The sequence below is a fragment of the Bison bison genome, unplaced genomic scaffold (assembly GCF_000754665.1).
Source record: "Bison bison bison isolate TAMUID 2011002044 unplaced genomic scaffold, Bison_UMD1.0 scf7180017864464, whole genome shotgun sequence".
Lineage (NCBI taxonomy): Eukaryota > Metazoa > Chordata > Mammalia > Artiodactyla > Bovidae > Bison > Bison bison.
In genome coordinates, this window is record NW_011495025.1 from 9,759,920 (window position 1) to 9,781,822 (window position 21,903).

Below are 21,903 nucleotides of genomic sequence, written 5' to 3' on the forward strand. Positions count from 1 at the left end.
AAAATAGACACTGAAGTATTCTCAGATCATGTGTACTAAGTCACTTCAGTCATGTCCGACTCTGCAACCCTATGGATAGTAGCCTGACAGGCTTCTCTTGATGAAATTCTCCAGGGCAAAATACTAGAGTGTGTAGCCATTCCCTTCTCCAGAGGATCTTCCCTACATAGGGATCAAAGCCACATCTCTTGCATTGACATGTGGGTTCTTGACCACTAGAGCCACCTGGGAAGTCCCGTTCTCAGATTAGGATGCTACAAAACCAAGCAATTTAAAAACACATGTGTACGTTATATTAATCAAGTCAAATTAGGTTAAGACAAGGTAGTAGCTCTATTGAACTAATTAATAGCCATGTAGTGCCCTACTGCAAGGCATATATTCATCTGTTGCATATTGTGTGTTCCTTTAAAACAGACAATGTGTAATGATAAGATGTAGATCCCACTGAAATAGGAAATTAATGATTCATTTCCAAGTCACAATATGAGTAGACAGACATGCTGTGAACATTTTTAATCTGGAGTTGTTTAATCTTACAGTACAGTTACTTCAGATCTACTTCATGAATCATGAAACAGAGTTCTTATAATGACACTAATGATTTCACATAAGAATGCTAATCTACTACTAAAGCTTATTAGAAATATCACTTTTTATAATACAATGTTGGCTTCCCTGGTTGCTCAGCTGGTAAAGAATCTGCCTGCAATGCGGGAGACCTGGGTTCGATCCCTGGGTTGGGAAGATCCCCTGGAGAAGGTAACGACTACCCACTCCAGCATTCTGGCTTGGAGAATTCCATGGACTCTATAGTCCATGGGTTCGCAAAGAGTCGTATACGACTGACTGACTTTCACTTAATAATACATATGCTTCATTTCTACATTCTGTTATGAAGTTGTCTCTTTTTCATCAAAACTTTACCTATAGATTATTCTGATACCTAGCAAGATTAAAGGTACAGTGTTTTATGCCAGTGGGGGAAAAATTGTATTTGTCAAGGTTTAAAGAGAATATTCACATTTTACAATAACAAAAAAGACAAAGTTTTGGTCTTTGCTTTGAGACAGGTTTATTTTTGCTTTGAGACATCAAGAACATTACAGGTAGGGTAGAAAGTTGTAATTTTTAAAAAGTCATAATCATTCCTCCTTATTTATGAGCAAAGAAGCATGAGTTATTTTATTAGAGTACAATTCAAGATTAAGATATCTAAGGCTGTAAACTTTGCTCATGTTTTAGACCTGCGAATGTATTGGATTTATTGACTTATAGGACCAGGGGGCTATTTGCCATAGCAAGTTCTTGTAGCCAGCATAAATTTTCTTTCTCAAATTGTTTCTGATTTGGGGGATAGTCCCTTAAATTGATGCTTGTACCATGTCATTTAAATTGATGCTTGTACCATGTCATTTAAAAACATTTTAAAAATCAATTACCTGTTGTTAAAAGCTCTGTAACTGATGAGTATATTTAGTTTTTTCAATATTTAGACCATATGGTTTGAAATGCAGGAAGATGTCTTTTATGTTTTCTTCCCCTGGTGTTCAGGTGTATTTGTGCTGATGGATTTGAAGGAGAAAATTGTGAAATCAATGTTGATGACTGTGAAGATAATGACTGTGAAAATAACTCTACATGTGTCGATGGAATTAATAACTACACATGCCTTTGCCCACCTGAGTACACAGGTAGGAAAAGGGAAATTGCTATGCCATCAACCTGCATTTGAAAGCGCCGCTGGAGCTGTGCTGCACGTGTGTAGTAAACCACTGTATTATTCAGTAACTGATGCGTGTTTTGGAAATTAGATGTAATGTAATAACAGAGTTAAAGATGGTTTCAGCCAACCAAATAAAAGTCCTGGCAAGCTCAGTTATAACACAGGCATCTTCATAAAGTAACGCTTTCTGGCACAAAGAAAATTATTATACTGAAGCTTTCAGTCCCACAACTGAGTGACATTTTCATGCAAAGCACTTTTCCTGTGCAGACCAACCCACCAATATGTATTTGAAAAGGGAGCATTTCTTTACATGGGCAAAACAGAATTAAGCATTTGAAATTCTTCATGTCTATATTTGTTTCTTCATTAGAGAGTGTTTGCCTTTAGCACTCTCATCCTTCAAACGAAGTCACAGTCAAGAATATATACATTGATCACTTTGGATAATCTTATCAGACCATTATCCCCCTTTCCCCTTTTTTTTCCTATCTTGATACAAAATGTCAGGAATAAGGGTGATAAATCTCATAAGACCATCCAAGCTGATAAACTTCTGCCCTGGATAAACCAATTTGCTGTAAAGTCAACATCAAGTTTATGACTTACTTATTCTGTCAGAATATCTGTTTTGATTGATTTTTGTGGCTCTGGGTAAGAAACTTCATAGTTTCAATCTTGTTTTATTTAGTTTTAAAGTTGATAGAGAAAAGGAGACTGTTACATGTTTTATTTGTAAGAAATAAATGGAGTAGTAGATTCTGTCACTCTATTCAGAATTACCATTTTCATTTGGCTGGGTATTTTTCATTAATTATATTCATTTCCATATATATAGTTAAGAATATCAGAGGGTAAAATAGTTCCTTGGATGACTGAGGTGTTAACATCTATAAACATGAAAAATGGAAGCACAGCTGTATGATTAATTTTCCCAGGGATTCGTTAGAAAAGCATTGAAATTTAAGCTTTTATGGCATACTCAAGCTTTGCAATTTAAGAGGTACTTTTCTTGGTGGGAAAATGCTAAATAGAATAATGAGTTTTTGTTCTGACATCCTGGGCCTGTCTGAGAAATTCTGCAGCTGCCTGTTCCATGGTATGATTTATTTTTCACAACAGTGAAGTACCTGATGCCATATGATGTAATAATACTGTTTCCAGTAGAAATTTGAACATGTTGTATTACCAATTGCTCTATTACATATAAGCAGCCTGTGGACTCCTTAGTGGCCAGAATTTGAATTCTTTGTTGTGTTATATTAATTAAAGATAGAGTCGGTCTAACATGCACCCATTCTAATGTGGCTGGAGAGTTTAGGTGTTACATAGCTTTGACATTCGTATCAGTATTACTTGTGTCACACCTCAGGTACTTACCATTCATATGAGTGCACAAATTCTGAAGCCCTTGGAGTTACTCTGAGATTCTGAGTTTTATTGGATTGGGGAGTCCAGCCTTGTACAGCCAGCCCAGTGCTTGCACTAAAATCTGGAGCTAGTACCTTCTTAGAATAGTTATTTTATCCCATCATTGTTCTGATCATTATAGAAATAACTTAATTCCCTTAATGTCAGAGGCCTCTTTAAACTATCCTACTTTGATTGGGACAAATTGGACCTGAGAATTTCAAGCACGGTTTGGTTAGCCAATGTGTTCCTGAGCACAGACGCCAGGAATTTTTCTATATTCTCTTCCCAATGAAAACCTGGACCTGACAAGACTACTGCATTCAGGTTCCTACATGCCTTTTTCATGATGCTTTACGTAAAGTAGCAGTTTCTTCTGAACTGGTTTCCGTGGGTCCCTCTTTGGCTTTAGGTTTGCTATGTTATTCTGTATCCATTTCTTTGAGTCTTTGTTTTTACCTTCTCTTCCTTCCTTTTCCCAGGCTCCCTTCCTACACCTGATCCTCTTGAATGTTTTCTCCACCTTAAAGTGATTCAGTTCAGTGCAACTTCCTCTGAGAAGTTATTACAAAGCTTCATTTCTCTGCTGTCAGATCTCTTTCTTTGAAACATATGCAAAAAAAAAAAAAAAAAATCCAAAGCTTAGCACAAACACTTTTGAACCAAAATGTGACATCTCAAAAAGCTATGATGTGGGAACCTGCCAAATAGTCAAGAGCTGTTTGGTGCTTAATAAGAATTGAGACTCTTCTGTTTTTTTTTTCCCCCCCCGGTCTTATCTATTGCTAATATCAATTTGCCTTAATCCAGGCTAAGAATAAATAAAAATATTGCATTCAATAGAAAGTTCATAGCATACAAAACATGAAGCTATGATCACTGTAACTGTGGGTTGGATTTTGTGGGAAGTGAAGAGTTTTGCGAATTGGCATTGGAGCAGATACCTAAACCAGGCAATGTTTGTATCTCATCTACTAGCTGTAGCATTTTTGTCTGTATGTGAAATGAGCTCATTTACAAAATATCAACCAACCATCTGCAGATTTTGAAATCAGTGGCACATAAGTGGCCTTTAATTATAGGAAGGTATAAATTGGACTCCAGAGCTTTATCCAAGTCTGCTTCATCCAAGTCTGCAGTTAAGGAGGCATTTCCTTATATTGTGGCTGCACTGTTTGAGATTTAAGTTTGGAATCTGATTAATGAGCCTCAGATCTTGGAACAGAAACCCTACTGTGCTCAGGGAATATAATAATGTTGTCATTGTTTAAAAATCATTCAAGTTGCAAGTTGCTTTACTGCTTGGAGACTTTTTTTACTCTATCTCTCTGAGGCATTCACTGAGAAAATGAACTCTTTACTAGGAGCAAATAAGACTTCATAGGGAAAGCTCATAAATTACTATGGTGAAAATTTTTACATTTAGCACACATGTCAAGAATCAAAATGGATATGATTTGTTAACAGAGAAAATTCAGAGATCTGAAAGCAGTTTCAGAATGAGGTCATGATGTGATGAGCAGGCTATAAAACACGGCTACCCATTTTCAAATTAAATGAACCACCATTGGGAAATTTATTAAATATATTTAAGCCCGTGTAACCAAAATACCACAGTACATAGTTGCTGATTTATTAGAGGACAAAACTCTGTCCTTTCCTACTTCAGAGATTGACAGCATAAATTTTAAGAGTCAGTATTGTCTGTTATGTAACCCTTACTCTCCCTTCCCCACCCAAGTTCTCCAAACCATTCTTTTCTACCTAATTTGATCCATCATCTGTCCAATGTAGAGCATATGACTGTTGATTGCTAGGATTCTTTAGACAAGATTAATCTTTGGAAAGCTTTAATTCACCGTGACTCTAAATTAAAATGACTGTTAAGGATTAAGTAAGACTCTGAAGTGGCTAAACAATAATTAAAAATCCATTCCAGGATTTCAGTATTAGCTTGAGAGTTGTGTTTCTTCTTACGGTTTATCATTTTTTAAAAGCTGTTATTATATCCTTTCTAAAAACAAGGCATTTCTTGAAAGTGAATTGTCAAAGAACTCCTCAAATTAAACTAGCTCAAAAGTTATAAAAATGAACATTGGAAACATGGCACCCTTGAGACGTTGAAAAACTTGACACCTTTTCCTAAATAAGCTCTATGAATTCAGATGTTGCACTGAAAAATGTGGTTTTGCATGTTTCCTAGGAGGCAGAACCCTGTATCTGCTTTGAGACTGTTTTTAATTAACCTTCTTCTCATAAGACCATATACAAAGTTGAAACAAAATTGATCACTTTTTAACCATGGATATTGCTTGATGGGAATGGCATACGTTCAGTAAGTGAAAGTTTCCATACAAGTTGGGCATGTAAAAACTTAGAATGTATTTTGCAGAAAAAATTCAGAACATTTTAATTTTTCCATTATCTCTTTGTTTTCCAAATCTCCTATGCCCACACACAAACCATTATGTGCACATCTTACAAGTAAAGCTGCCTGTTGTTAAGTCGCCTGGTTTAGCTGAGATCTCTCGCTGCCTGTGATGGCGTCTGCCTTTTGCCTCATTTTCTCCTTGTTTGTGCGTTTGGCCCGGCTGTAGGTAAGAAATGTGAGCCTTGCTTCAGTTTGCTCTCTCACCCTGGGCTTCTCTGTTGTTAATGCTGTGCTTTGGCTTCCTGTGCTCTGCTGTGTACTGCGATGTAAAACGTCTTTTGTCTCTTCTGTCTTTGTTGCTGCCAGCTGCTAATCTGAATGAGGTGGAAAAAGGTTAGTTGCCTTTTAAGTCTATTATGATTTTATTTCAGTTTCCCTTTTTCTTTTAAAGCTATATAGATTTCATGGTGTGTATGTGGTAAAAGGAATGTTGACTAAAATGAAATCTGATATGAATATGTCAAATCAGTCATTCATATCCTTGATATGTGGATAGCTATACCAAACACTTACAAAAGGGTGTCTGAAATGCACTTTACCAATTTCCAGAAGGCTGCAAAAGAAGCTTTCTGAGTGGGCAGAAGAAGTGGCAAAAAAGAAAGACTAATGCTTTCTAGTTTCTTCTTGTCTGTATGCTTTTCCTTTTTTAAAGACCTTCCAAATGTATTGTTTTTATCATGAAAAATGTAAGTCAGTTAGTGCAATAGATAGACTGTAGGTAGAAAAAATGTTAAATAGTGAGAATTTTCCCATAATTTTAAATTAATATCTTCAGTAATTTGAAACATGAAAAATATTGAGGTGTATACATTGGTTAAAACATTTTATGAGATAAAAATTACGAAGCCCAAGAAGTTGGTTGTTTTTTTTTTTTTTAAATGACGTCAAACTCACAGAATGTCACGTGTACTAGGCAGTATTTTTAAAGCATAAAAAGATCATATTACATCCTTGGCCTTTATGGTCTGCATGATTTCCCAAATATATCAGTGTCTGGGAAGGGAAGTCCTGGAGTGACAAGGGCGATCAGCATGTCCTGGGAGTCATCATGGAATCTTTGTTGAATTTTTATCTTAAAAATTCAGAATTATATCTAATAATATTGTATTTTTACTCATTCAGCTTACCACACTTTCAAGTGCCAAGTTTAGGCACATTATCCTAAAAGGGTGTGCTTGCCTTGACAGTTCCAGTTGTATATATGGTATTAGCAGTATGATTCAAAGACTAACATGGACTATATTATATAGTAGCTCTGTCTCCTCTTCATTTTTTTCTGCTACATTGTTCAGAGGATTTATTGGTTGTTCACTTACTCTTACTATGTGCAGAGTTAAGTTAAAAAGCATGAAAAAAAAAGTTTTGTCTTATTTGAGAATGTATAAAATATAGTCTATGCATTCTCTGTGGATTAATGCATCCAGTACCATCCTTGGTCAAATATTGTCTTTTTTACAAGTACTAAAACAATTGGTGGTTTGGGACAGAGACTTCTAAGGCCTGATTCTATCTCAGGAAACACAATGGCCATTATTCTGTCACAAGTATATGTCCTGAAATAGTTATATATATACATACTCTCAGGAGCAAGCTTGACAGTATGATAGTGTTTTAAATCATTATGTGGTTTCATGTATTGACTAAATTTCAGGCTTGTGTTTACAAAAGATGTCTCTTATTTCCAAGAACCTGCTGCTGACTAAATTTGCTTTTAAAAGCAGTCAAATCATTTTCTATTATTTGAATCCCAAACATAAGTAGAAATGAAGTTTCAACGTCTTTATAGCACTCAGAGTGATTTCTGTAAGTAAAAAGAAACTCTGTAATTAGCTGACGTATCGTTAAGTTGAACTCTGTTGTTATTCAGTCGCTAAGTCGTGTCTGATTCTTTGCAACCTCATCGACTGTAGACCGCCAGGCTACTCTGTCCAGGGATCTTCCCGACCCAGAGACCAAACCCATGTATCCTGCTTGGCAGGGGGATTCTTCACCACTGAGCTACCTAGGAAGCCCCAAAGAACTCTGTAAATATGAGCAATAAATATTTGAGCAATAACTTCTATAAAACAGGACTTCCCTGGTGGCTCAGACAGTAAAGACTCCACCTGCCAGAACAGGATACCTGGGTTCAGTCCATGGGTTGGGAAGATCCTGTAGAGCAGGAAATGGCAACCCACTCTGGTATTCTTGCCTAGAGAATCCCAGGGACAGAGAAGCCTGGCAGACTACAGTCCGTGGGTCACAAAGAGTCAGACTCGACTGACCGACTTTCATTTGTTCACTTGCTTTGTATAAAACAGCAACAAAGCACTTACCTGAAGATGTGTGTGTTCTCAGTCACTTCAGTTGTGTCTGACTCTTGGTGATCCCGTGGACTGTAGCTAACCAGGCTCCTCTGTCCATGGGGATTCTCCAGACAAGAATACTGGGGTAGGTTGCTGTGCCCTCCTCCAGGGGATCTTCCTGACCCAGGGATTGGACCTGCGTCTCTTATGTCTCCTGCGTTGGCAGGCAGGTTCTTTACCACTAGCGCCACCTGGGATTAGGGGTCCAGATGCAAACAAGTGTCTAACTGAACCCATGGCCTGCATTCTAACTTCGGGACCTTCCCCTGGAATTAGTCCCTTCTTATTTACTGCCATATTCCAGATTTGGCATTTTTCACATCCCATAGTGGTTCTGACTCATCCTTAGTGCCAAACAAGCTTTCCTTCTGCTGTCTCCTCAGCTGGCTATAAATAATTGACCATCATGCACATTTGAAAAGGGTAAATCCATAGTCACAAAATTCAGATGCAGACAAGCAATCTACTTAATCTACACATGAAAACAAGAAAGTGTCTAATTGGTGCCTGTATAATTATCCTGATGACCAGGCTACCTTCCATTACATAGGGCAGGTGGGATACTGATGAATTTATGAAGCTAAAAGGAAAAGCTCAAATTTCTCATCCAGGCACTAAAATGTATCAACTCTGGGGCCTCTCACAATCTTTAATGACATCTGACCCACTTCATTTTGATGTTTGAGAATAGTGTGGAAGAATGGAAGAATGTATAAGAAAACACTTGAAAATGTTAGATGTCTATACTCCAGAAATATCATGGGCTGTCATAGAGGACAAGTTCAAGTTTTCCATCATTTAATTTCAACTGTCATTGCTATAGTGACATGGTTTAGATGATTGATGTCATTCCCAATGATGGAGGAATTCTAACAAACTTTTGATAGAGAAAATTCTACCTAAAATAAGTTATATTCATGAAGGAAATTTCTCCCCCAATGGTTTTCAGTACTGTCTTTTTAAAAAATTATTATTTTTCATTTTATTTACCATACTTACATCCAAAGGAAAAGATTTTTTTATGAATAAGTCTTTGGTTTTCTTTGCCCTCTTATTATACTTTGAAGTATAAGGAAATATTGAATACTGAAGAACTCTTCAATTTGGCTGCCTTTTTTTAGGTTTTTTTTGTATATTTTTGGATTTTCATGATCTCTATTGACAGTGGCTCCTTCTCTCATTAATTATGCCTCAAGATGTGTAGGGTCTGTTTATCAGTGTCAATATAGGTGCAGTTGTACTTGCAGTCTGTTTTAACTAGAGAGAGTACTTTGGCAGCCTAATTATACTGTGTGGTTTGCATTCATCTTCCAACCTTTCAAAGCCTTCTTAAATGCATTTGAATCTTAGAAAAGATTTTAAGGATCCTATTTGCTCTGTAGTTAATAGACAACGCCCAGAACAACAGTTTAGCTTAACCAAGCCTTAGTCAGTATAATTTGGACTGATTTATTCTGAAAACAAAATTAAATATTTCTGCAGTTTTTGTGGTTGTTGGAATTGGCTGCATTATTTAGACATAATGTTCCAGTGAGGAAGTACTGAAAAACACCTCCTTTTTATTTATTGATTTGAAGAGGTAAATTTTTCCATTTAAAAAAATTCAAAAGATATTTATTGAGAAAATACATTATTCAGGATACTGTGCTCAGAATTGAAAGTGATATGAGAATACATAAAACATTAGCCCTTGTCAAGCTCGTTGGCTTTCATTCTTCATTGCAAGTTCAGATTAGGTCAGTTGTTTCACCAGTATGAAGCAATCATTTCTCATTCCAAGAAAGTGAATGGCAAAATATAGCTACTTGACTAGTTTTTAAATAAAGAGAATAGTTTTTGAATACAAAGTGTAATCAAACTTTCTGGCAAATGAGCATTATAGAGCAACCCATTTCATATCATAAAGAACAAAAGTGAGAATATAAAATGGTTTTCTTTTTTGAAGTATATTAATTCCCCACATTTATAACATATTTCCTTGAGCCTTCCTGTTTTGAATTATGATAAACTTTATCTCATGAGAGATTGCACTCTGGCAGTGTTCATTATGCGTGTGTCCCATTTTGCACACCCTTTGAACCAAGAGGACATTTATCAGTGGCTAATATATCTCCAATGCTTTCATGCATTGGAGAAGGAAATGGCAACCCACTCCAGTGTTCTTGCCTGGAGGATCCCAGGGACAGGGGAGCCTGGTGGGCTGCCGTCTATGGGGTCACACAGAGCCGGACATGACTGAAGCGACTTAGCAATAGCAATATATCTTCAAAAATTCACAGCCTCAAGATCAGTTCTCTATATTTCTATACTAACAGATTTGCGTAAGTTTGGAAACGTGGGTATGCTCTGGATAGTTTATTGATCATATTATGAAGGGCAGTTAACTATTGCTAATTGATAGAACAAATTTCAGGGTAGTAAACACAAGTAAGAAAGCATCAGATTATTGTTAAAAGGAACCTTTAAGAAGAATTAGCTCTTTTATAAAAAAAAAAAAAGAAGAAACTCTCTGTTCATAAGTAATTCTTTACTTACTGATGGAAATAAATTCATTTATTATTATCACTGCTAATAAGGATACTGACTATCCAGATTGGGGACTGGGCATCTGCTCGTGTTAATGTGCTCTGGTGCCTGGGATTATAACAAAGAGCAAACCATGGAACAAATAGGACTGGCCTGGTTCACTGAAAGAAGAGGAAACAAATACTTTTCTTTCAGGTCCAATTCAATTAACCTGTCCTGAAATGGCTCCCATAATCCCATCAGCTGTATCCACCATCTAATACATTCCATCCATCTCCCTGCAAGGTCTGTGAGAGGAGAGAGGATTGTATTCTTTATATGAATAAGAACAAATGAGAAATGTACAATTTTTAAGGAATTGCACAGAATTTTTTAAATTGGATAATGAAAAACATTCAGGTCTGTTTATCTTAATCTTTCTCAAACATTCCACTTACACTCATACTTCCTATTGATTCCAGAGTTCATCCTCTCTGTTTCCCATTGGAATAGTCATCATTTGGCAGACAAGATTATCAGGATATCTGAGTTAACAGGGTAGCCTATCAAGTCTAGCCCGCAAGGGCATACGTGAGGCTGGGATCTCAGAACACGAATCTGCTACCAGTGTTCCTTACTCTCTCTTCTTTCTTATATTATCCCTTATGCCATCTAGGTCTCCTTCTCCTTAACATGTATAAAGTATTTTCCTCTGAAAAGCAATCAAATAAGTGGTGTCTTTCACATTTTTCAACAGCCATTGAGTATCTAATTTGTGGCAGATAATTTGCTGGCAAATACAATGACAATGAAGAGATACAAAACTATAAATAAAGCTATCCATCCCTTACCCTCAAGTAGTGTAACTTTAGGAAGTGAAATATCAATTTATTTCCAGTAGGTTGCTTTTTTTTGATACCTTTCTTTGCTGTGCCAATTCATGTAGAGTAGAATTAGTAGCATTTTTCCAGGTTTTTCTTGATTGAAGGAAGAGCTCACAATGCAAGTATTTGAAGAATGACATGTTTGACCCTCCAGAACTCTGTGGCTTGGGGATGCTGTCAGGAATTCAACCAGACTTCCTCCTTTGTTATAAGTGTATTTGAAAATGTCATAACAGATTAAATTTAACACTAGAATTCTGGTTCAGTTATCCATATTGTGGTCTTAAGTAACCTTTCCATTTTTATTAATATCAATGATCCTTTCATATTAAAAAGAAACTAGCTTGGTAGAGTTTATCAATAGGAATAAGAACAGGCTGCAGCGGAATCCTTCCACTCCCTTCATACATCCATGATCCCCCAAATGGACCCTGAGATTATTTCTGTTTCAGAGAAGAAAGAAACTAATCTGCTTATATTAGCAAAAACTAGTGAGAGTTAAGCGTTCCAACAGTGTCATATGCCTCTATCTAAAATCATTTGTTATGCTTGTAAATATGGCCAACCTGAACGTACAGTGCTAACGTTTGGAAAAATGTAAATGAGATACTTACTAATTAAAACCCACACTTTCTTATCGCTCAATTAGTGAAAAAAATGAATAATCAACAGAGTTGAGTTGGAACATTCCTGGAACCCTGATCTAGGGACAACCTCTTCTCTGTTAAGCAGGCTTTGATAACTGAGTAAGCTTCTGCAAAATATGCTGTCGCCTAAATTTCTTGGTAGATGGAAAGCAACTAATTGTCAATCCAACAACTCTTCAAAAATGTCTTCTTTTCTAAATGGCACAGTTTACCTTGCCAAGAGAAGTCTCTTTAAGGATAATAGTCAATTTTGCATCTGTATGGTATATTTTTCAATAATAAATAAAATAATAAGTTATTCAGCCTGTTTGTAGGGCATGATGCTGTCCATCACCAGTCACTAAATGAAACTTAAGGGAAACTTAAGCATCTATCTTATGTCTCTATTTTTTTCCAGATTTTAACTCCTCCAGAGTAAGGACTTTGTCATGCACATCCTTTTATTTGCTGAGTCTAGTTCAAAATAGTTTCTCCCCAATGTATTATTATGAAAATTGTTAAACTAAAGTTAAGTTTGAATTTTGGTCAAGTTTAACAGCGCCACTCCAGAATACATGTAAAATACTTCTATATGTTGTTAATTTCCTCTTACACTATTCTTACTAGTTTCAGGAAAAAATTAATATTCTCTCTCATGGATTATATGATATCTTCATTATTCATTGATTTGACAAAGAATCACCACAGTTAAGAATTTTCAACTGTGCCATAAGTTAAACCAGTATATTTTAAGAAAAAGCATGTTTTAGAAATGTGTCTTTAGAAAATGTAAGTTGTTTTTAGTGACAAGGCTCAACTCAGGTGTCATCCATCTACCATAAGCTTTGATGACTTTGATGTAATTTAATAAAACACTTTCAAGATTATTATTTTCTAATTAATGATAATAGAGATGTTGGTAGTTGTTTTTCATTGCAACTGTTATTCAAAGTTCAAGCCAGTCTCCAGATTTATTGTTAAATAGATGAAACAGAAATTAAACTCACTTTTCTCCCCATACCCATAAGACAGTAGTTTATGATTCTCTTGCTATTATCACCTTTAATACCCTAAGAGGAGGAGAATCTTCATCACTGTTTGGGTGGCCTGTCCTGCAGTCCTCACCATTTAATGCCAATGCCTCTTGGAGAGAGGGCCAAGGACTGATTGGTCCAAGTCAACCAAGACTCAAAATGCTTCTCAGAGAGGCATCCAACTCTGGCAGCGAATGGAGAGCTAAACCATACTGATACGCTCTTTTCAAACCTTGACTCTTGAAGTGCAAAGGTCATGGTTTGGGGCCACTTCCTCTCCTTGTTCATTGCTTATTACAGACTCTGTTGGGGAAGCTTAGTATTTCAGACATGGGAGAGAACAATTACATGGAATGAAATAAAAAAGGAAAGAGGCAAAAGGGAGGAAGGGAAGGAAGGGAGGGAAGGAAAGATGTAAGGAGAAAAAGAGTGAGAGAAGAAAAGAAATAGTTGCATAAGTTGAAAGTTTTATTCCCCACTATGCTGCTGCTGCTGCTAAGTCGCCTCAGTCGTGTCTGACTCTGTGCGACCCCATAGACAATGGCCCATCAGGCTCCCCTGTCCCTGGGATTCTCCAGGCAAGAACACTGGAGCGGGTTGCCATTTCCTTCTCCAATGCGTGAAAGTGAAAAGTGAAAGTGAAGTCGCTCAGTCGTGTCCGACTCTTAGCGACCCCATGGACTGCAGCCTACCAAGCTCCTCCATCCATGGGATTTTCCAGGCAAGAGTACTGGAGTGGGATGCCATTGCCTTCTCCGATTCCCCACTATAAACACCCAATAATTTAGAATTTACCAGCTATTTTGGTTTACTAGTGCTACTATAACAAACTATCACAAACTGGGTGATTTAAATTATAGGAATTTAATGTCTCACAGTTATGCAGGTTAGAAGTCCAAACTCAAGGTATCAGTGGCATTAGAGCCTTTTGGGAGAAGGACCTGTTGCAGACATCTCTGCTCGGCCTGTCAATGGCCATCTTCCCTCTCTGTCTATTGTATGGGCTGCCCTCTGTGCTGGGTTTCTTGTCCTATAGGAACATCATGGGCTTCCCTAGTGGCTCAGGGGTGATTCCTGAGCCATTCCACCTGCAGTGCAGGAGACACAGGGTCAATCCCTGGGTTGGGAAGATCCCCTGGAGGAGGGCATGGCAACCCGTCGCAGTATTCTTGTCTGGAGAATCCCATGCAGAGAGTAGCCTAGCAGGCTACAGTCCCAAGGATTGCAAAGAGTCGGACACAACAGCATAGGCACCTGTAGGAACATCAGCCATACCGGATTAGGGCCCACCTGCAGAACTCATTTTAACCTGATTACTTCTGTAAAAACCCTATCTCCAAATAAGATCCCATTCTGGGGTACTGAGGGGCTGCACATATTTTTGAGGGGGAACTAGAGGGGGAACAAATTCAATCCATGACACTTCATCACTATATTTCAAACTCTTGATTTTTGCCCCAGAAAACCTGATCTTTTCAGTGTTCTCTGTGTCACTGAAAGGTAGTTCCAGTCTTCATACCAGTCTTCTAGAAATCTAGAAGTTCCAGACAGCTTCCTCTCTCCCCTATGCCCACCCAATCCAACACCAGTTCCCATCTCTTTTGTTTCCCAAATGTCTCTCCAGACTGTCTACATCTCCGCTACAATCACCTGAGTACCAACTGTGTCGTCTCTCACCATTTGTATCTGTCTCCGTGCAATCCATCCTCCACTAGAGCCAGAATGTTCTTTCCAAGATACAGATGTCAGCTGGCCATCCTCCATCATAAACCCTTCAATGGCACTCACTGCTCATTAAGTAAAGACATTCTGCCTTGTGGCCCCTGCTACCCTCTGTGACCTTCTCTGCCACCATGCTCTCCCAGCTCACTCCCAGTGTCTCAGAGTTCATGTTTTCCATGTCACCTCCTGCACAGAACCTCTGCCAGTGCTCTTTATCCCCTCTTCACCTGCAATCCAAGCCCTACTTCTTCAGAAAAAAAAAAAAAAAAACCTCCCTTACAGTCAGTTGCCCTTCTAGAGCAAACCAGAGCACATATTAGCCTTCATCACTCAGGTTATTTTATAGTTACTTGTATAGAAATTATTGGATCAATATCTTTCTCCTCCTCCTCTCATGTATGAGCTCCATGAGAACAGGGATATAATTTTTTGTTATTCACCATCTTACTCCTCGCATTAACACCAGTCTTCTTATATAGTATGTACTCAAAATATATGGTGATATTAAAAATCTGGAGGTTGGCTACCAGAATCATTCGTTAAAAAAAAATGCAGAGGCAGATCTCACCGTAGATATCAGGCAAGAAGTTTGTGGAAGAGTTCTAAAACTATTTCAGTGAGTGTGGTAACAAGATATGCAAATAAAAAGATGACATAAGACACCAGAAGTACAAATGAAGATGAAGGAAGGGCCACATGTGTTTAAAAGTAGGAAACTTTAAAATTAGGTCCATGGATCTAAACTGAAGCAGGACACAAGGCCCGCTCCAGGCACTGTTTCCCATAGGAACCATCAAGTTCGTTGAGATTTCTGCCTCGTTGCAGTAATATGCACAGTATTGGTACCTCAGTGGAATTAAGGTACATGCCGACACTATTCTTACCACTGATGCAGTAATGTTGTTTGGTTCAGCTAAGGCATGATGCTTCCTTTGCTGACTTGCTATCTGCCTTATCCATCTCCTTAGAAGCACTTTGCCTTTAAAAAATATAGCCACAGTTGTTGACCTTGCACAACTTCAATTCCAGAACCTCATTTTACTCATAAAGAACTGGGGCCCAGAACAATAAAATAGTTCACTTTTCTGCAACCAGTCCATTGTTTTATATCAAATAAGTCACAGAAGATTATTCCAGGCAGTGACTCAGTAACCCCCATGTCATTTCACCCAAGAAATAATTTTTTCTCCCCAGGATCTCTTTATGCTGGTTCACTCTTTACTCCAAACAGAGCATTAACTCTGATGATCCAGCTTTTACTGCTCCACCCACAAGGTGACCGTAGCATTTGTCACCCAAATCAGGGCATGTGTATGTGAGTGCATGGGGACACTATTGAAAATCACCTAGGGACAGCAGGTATAAAGCAGGACTGTCTGGAGCAAGCCAGGATATACAGTCATATTACTGCTACATCAGATTCTTCAGAAAGACCACATTGACAGATGCTCAGTAAGCAGTGAACTGCATCTTCTTCTGGACTCTGAGGATAACTTGTAGGAGAGGGCATCACTCCTACCTTACTGTGTCAACAGCTCTCATTAATATAATTGTAGAGTTTAGTCATTTCAAACCTCACTGTCTGCCATACTTAACTGACAGGCACAATCAGGAAGACGTGATCTAAAATCTAGATGTCACTTTCTTACCAAAAAAAAAAAAAAAAAAACCCTCTGTTTAGGACATGTGCTGTTCTCTCTTCACAATTTTCAGTTGATCATTCACTAACTTCTGTTGTCTTGAGAAGGTAATGGTACATTCCCTGGTCGACTCCTCTGTTTCTTCTCTACAACACAGGCAACCAGCCAACACATACGCAGAGCTTTACCTTCTCATCAACAGAAAACACTGAAAGCTAGAAGCACAAAGAAGATTAATTTGCTCATCTGATCAAAAGTGAAATCAGAAATGCCAGGCAATGACTGGGTTCCATGCTATTGTTTTGTCATTGGAGAGTTTTAAGGGCTCAAGATGAACTCAAATAAATAGGATTTACTGGGATTTTGTGGAGTTGGTTGGAGCCAAATTATGAATCCAACGTTTGCCTAGACTCTGTCTCTTGAGGGATTTATGAGCACTGAAATTTAACCTGTGCCCAGCCACATTGCCCTTAACCACTTCAATGGCCTGACTTACCTTTCCCCCAATGCCATGTTAGAGATGTAAAGACCTGCTTATAAGTTAATAGATTACAGCTCACCCTTCCATCCATTCTGTCACCTCACACACTTCATCATTTCATGAGAGGAGGGAGCCCTTGATAATATGATATCAAGAAGGCCTTGGATCATCAAAAAAAAAAAAAGAAGAAGAAAAGAAACAAATTCAGTTAACTTTCCTTTCCTTTATTCCCCCCCCCCCAATTTTTCCACTAACTCAGTACTAGCTCTGACTATACATACCTCAAAAAGAAAAAGTACATAATATTCTCTTAATACTGTGAGGTTTGGGAGAAATAGTTCAGTAGTATTAATAATTAAAAGCATATGAGTGCATTAGAGTCTTTTGTTTCCATTCTTCTCAGAAATCTAACACAGTGTTCAAATGTCCAGTTTTCCTTTTACAGTTTAGGACTAGGTAAACCTCCCTGCATTTGTCTATGGAGCTTGCTTCATTTCCCATTTTGTATTAAGCTTCTATATCTTACCACTGTGAGATGTTATTTGAAAGCTGACTTCCCCCAAATACAGCAGAACACAATGTAATTTGAAGAAATTCAAGAAACAGTTCAATGAAAGCACTTATTTTTAATATTTAAAAAGTGTTTAAGTGATGTTTAAAGGAAAGAACATAAGCTAATTGTTGTTAATGATGAGTGGCTAATCATTAAGTAGAAATTAAAGAGAAAAAATATCTAAAGGTGGAACTCAAAGAAGTTGAATATAGGTCAACAAGATAGAGTTCTTTCCTTAAAAGGCATGAATGTTTCTTTCAACAAATATTATTTTATTATGTCATTATCCCATACCCTAGAGAGATATAAAGACAAATATTGAAAACATGCTGCTCTCAGTGATCTTCCAATCAAAGAAAAGAAGTGAGATAAACACTAATGAATACCCAGTGCATCCAAAGCAGTACAACCCTACAAGCTTACCTTATACGGTTGTCATGAACATTAAGCAACTACATATTTATGCAGTGTTAATTAAAGCAGTCTGATACACAGCATGCATGCATGCTCAGTCATGTCCAACTCTTTTTGACCCCGTGGACTGTAGCCCACCATGCTTCTCTGTCCATGGAATTTTCTAGGCAAGAATACTGGAGTGGATTGCCATTTTCCTTCTCCAGGGAATCTTCCCAGTCCAGGAATTGAACTCACGTCTCTTGCATCTCCTGCACTGGCAAGCTCTTTACCACTCTTTACCACTGAGCCACCTGGGAAGCTCCTCCCTGATACACAGCAGTAAGCACTGTTATACATGTTTATTAAGTCAATAAATAAATACACAAAATACATGTGCCTTAAGAGAATCACAAGCAAACATGATATAAAAAATTATTGAAACAAATTGATGTATAATACCATCCTTAATAACATGTAACAGATGGTTGAAAAGATCCAGGAAGATTTCATAAAGAATAGGTTATATAATGGATGAGAAAATTGACAGCAGAACTTATTAAAGTTACTAAGGCAAAAGGAAGCCCCATTAACCCAGGCACAGAGTTGAGATAAATTCATAAAATGGTGAATAGACATAGGTGACAAGAATATAGGGTGGAAGATTGGGCTTTAAAAGTGAGTCAGGCAGTAATGGGAAACAGATAATGCTTTGTATTATTTGTTAGTATTATCATATTTGGTGATACTTAAATGAAGATAAGTCCTTTGGGAGTAACCAGCCAGTTTTACCAGAGTCAAATGTGCAGCTATGTGATGGTCACAATGATCTATCATATACAACTTTAGCAATTAGCATTGCTGTTCTGATGGCTAAAGTAATTAGTATAGTTATTAGTATTGATTAATGTACTGCTATGGATTCTTATGGGCTTCCCAAGTGGCTCATTTGTTAGAATCCACCTGCCAATACAGGAGATGTTGGTTCAGTCCCTGGGTCTGAAAGATCCCCTGGAGAAGGGAATGGATACCCACTCTAGTAATCTTGCCTGGAGAATCCCATGGACAGAGGAGACTGGCAGGCTACAGTCCATGAGGTCACAAAAGAGTCGGACATGATTGAGTGACTAAACAACAACAGCATGCTATTCTTTTAAGATAGATTCCTTATCAAATCATGAAATCTTGATATTGAGGTAGCTTTCACATTTAAGCTGGCATGCTTAGTCTTAAAGCTGTTGTTTAGTCAACAGTTTCTTAGACTGATCTCCTTTCTCACTCCTTTCCACCTTAAGTTTATGGAGAAATACTTAACAGAGAATTAAGGGTTGACTCCTGTTTTCTTCTCTTAGAAATGAAGTTCTTTCTCTATGTTCTGTCTCCAGCTCAGACTTTCTCTACTGGTAGACTGGGAGCTGATTGAGAGCAGAGTCCCTTGCATCCATCCTTGTAAGCCCCAGCATCTAGTCCAGTATCATCTAGTAAATCCTTATGAACTGTGGTTTAGAATGTCTTAATTGGATTGGATTGGATTGGATTGGATTATATTAGATCACAATGAATAAGAAGTAAAGCATTTCCTCTTATCATTTTTCAAATAACATTATTTGCATATAAAGTGAAGCATACATAGAATAATATTTAAACTGCCTTAGATATAGACTACTGTAAAGAGTCTGTATCCAACTGGATAGATTTAATTTGAAAACTGACAGCAGTTTCATCACAGTAGCTTGATAGATTACAATGAATACATTCCATCAAGCTGTATCATTTAAAGTAATACTAGTTGAAAGTAAAAAGCTTTAAATAAACCCTGTTTAAAAATAGCTCATCATGTATATGTTGATAAAAATTCTTTGTATCACAGATTTAAAGACACAGAAAGTCTTCTTATAAAAGAAATATATGAGACTTTTAGTGCAATTAGTTCTCTTTAAGAGACAGGGAAAAAACTAATTATATACCACATTGATGTAATTCCAAACTGAGTACATGTATATACTTAAACCATGGGAAAAGATCCTTGAAGTGTAAATGATATACCAAATTTAGTTGTTAGGCAACTATTTCTACCATTTGGCTAAGTATACCTTAGAAGAACAGTCTGTAACAAAGAGATTTGCTTCAGACTCCTGATTTTTTAACCAACGCTGCTTTAAATCTACACACTTTGAACACATAAAAGTTCTAATTGTTTCTTGGAAATGAACAACAGCTGCCTATAGATGTATCGCTTTATTCCTTTATTTACTGCATATAAAATCATTTAAAGGTAAGGTAGAAAAGGAAAGAACTTTTAAATCTTATATCTTTCCCGACAACTTAAAAATCTCACACAATAATCAGGAAAGTGTTCTCACTGAAAATCATATTTAGTCTAATGTGTCTGAAAATAATATATGATTGTATTATTTGTATATGAAGAAATCTCTTTAGAGATAATCAGACATGCAATTCAGCACGAGAGTCTAGAATCGACATGGTTATGCTTGTAGTTCTTATTTATGGATGACAATTATTCTTTATAAACTAGTTGATGGAAAGAAGCATACATTCTCTATCTTGATTGATTCTCCTTTTGCTGTTTTCTTTCTGTCGTGATGGATGTAGCTGAGGTGTATTCTGTTGAGCTGTTCCAATAAGTCATAAAAAGGAAACAGTCTTTTTTTTTCTGGGCTTATAAGACCTTGGAGACCCTGAAGATTTGAGAATTATTTTTTTTTCAAACATAAAACAACAGAATGAGCCAGATATAAAAGGATACCTACCAAATGATTCTATTTACATCAAGCTCAAAAACAGGCACAAATAATCTATGGTCAGGGTAGTGGTTACTTATCCTTAGAGTCAAGCCTCTGGTAAATGATGATGGTAAATGCTGTGTTTTCAGATATGGATGCTGGTTATATGAATGGGTTCAGTCTGTGACCATTTGTTAGCTACTCATTTATCTTTTGAATATATATTATACCTCAATAAAAAGTCCAAATGAAAAAGAATGAATAAAAATGAAAAGCATCCATATTCCCTTTTCCTCCAGTGTACTACATTCTAAAGGGGCTCCTCCTACTCACAGTTTGCAGTAGTTGCGTTGTCCCAAGTCATAGAAGTATTTAGCAGCAGACCAGCATTTTGGATCTTCTGCTTCCATGCCTTGTGATTTTTTTATTTTTGCCAGTCACAAGCTATGCTTACCTCTCAGACCCATGACACAGCCTGCTGGCAGAAAAGCTTTTAACTTTTCTCTATGACCTAATGCCATTTGCCCTGTTAACAGGAGAGTTGTGTGAGGAGAAACTGGACTTCTGTGCCCAGGACTTGAACCCCTGCCAGCATGACTCAAAGTGCATCCTGACGCCAAAGGGATACAAGTAAGTCTGAGGTTGCATTGAAGCTCATGATTGGGGGAGGAGGGCCTTTCTTCTTTTATTTATTTAGGTATTTATTATTTATTTGGCTACACCAGGTCTTAGTTGTGGCATGCATGATCTTTGATCTTTGTTGCAGAATGTGGGATCTAGGTCCCTGACCAGGGATTGAACCTGGGCTCTCTGCATTGATAACTCCGAGTCTTAGCCACTGGGCCACCAGGGAAGTCCCAAGGATGGCCTTTGTTTAAGGAACCCTCTTCTTTCAGGGTCTAGCTTCACACCTTTGCTCAGGATTTATAGGGCATTTTCCCCAGGGTTATTGGCATTCTTATAAGTGTTTATATGACCTTTTTTTAGTACACCAAAGAGTTTCCTTTTGTTCTGTGACTTTTTAAGGGAAATTTTGTATGAAATAAAAGGGCCTTTGAATGTGTGTGTCTGTGTTTAATCACTCAGTCATGTTGGACTCTTTGCAACCCCATGGACTGTAGCCCACCAGGCTCCTCTGTCCATGGAATTTTTCATGCAAGAATACTGGAGTGGGTTGCCATTTCCTATTCCAGGGGATCTTCCCAACCCAGGGACTGAACACACATCTCTTAAGTCTCCTGCAATGGTAGGTGAATTCTTTACCACTGGGCCATCTGGGAAGCCCAAAGTAGCCTTTACTTCAGTTCAGTTCAGTCGCTCAGTCGTGTCTGACTCTTTGCGACCCTATGGACTAGAGCACGCCAGGCCTCCCTATCCATCACTGGAGTTTACTCAAACTCATGTCTCTT

The 21,903-nt window shown here is 37.6% G+C and overlaps 1 protein-coding gene across 3 annotated transcripts in view; it reads left to right on the top strand.

The window, feature by feature from the left end:
- Positions 1 to 21,903, top strand: part of SLIT2 (slit homolog 2 (Drosophila)) — a 404,995-nt gene that overhangs the window by 349,035 nt on the left and 34,057 nt on the right. For all 3 annotated transcript variants that reach the window (XM_010860216.1, XM_010860217.1, XM_010860218.1), the window contains 2 exons: positions 1,555 to 1,694; positions 21,031 to 21,124. In XM_010860216.1, the coding sequence (XP_010858518.1) occupies positions 1,555 to 1,694; positions 21,031 to 21,124 (234 nt within the window). The remainder of the gene's footprint in view (positions 1 to 1,554; positions 1,695 to 21,030; positions 21,125 to 21,903) is intronic.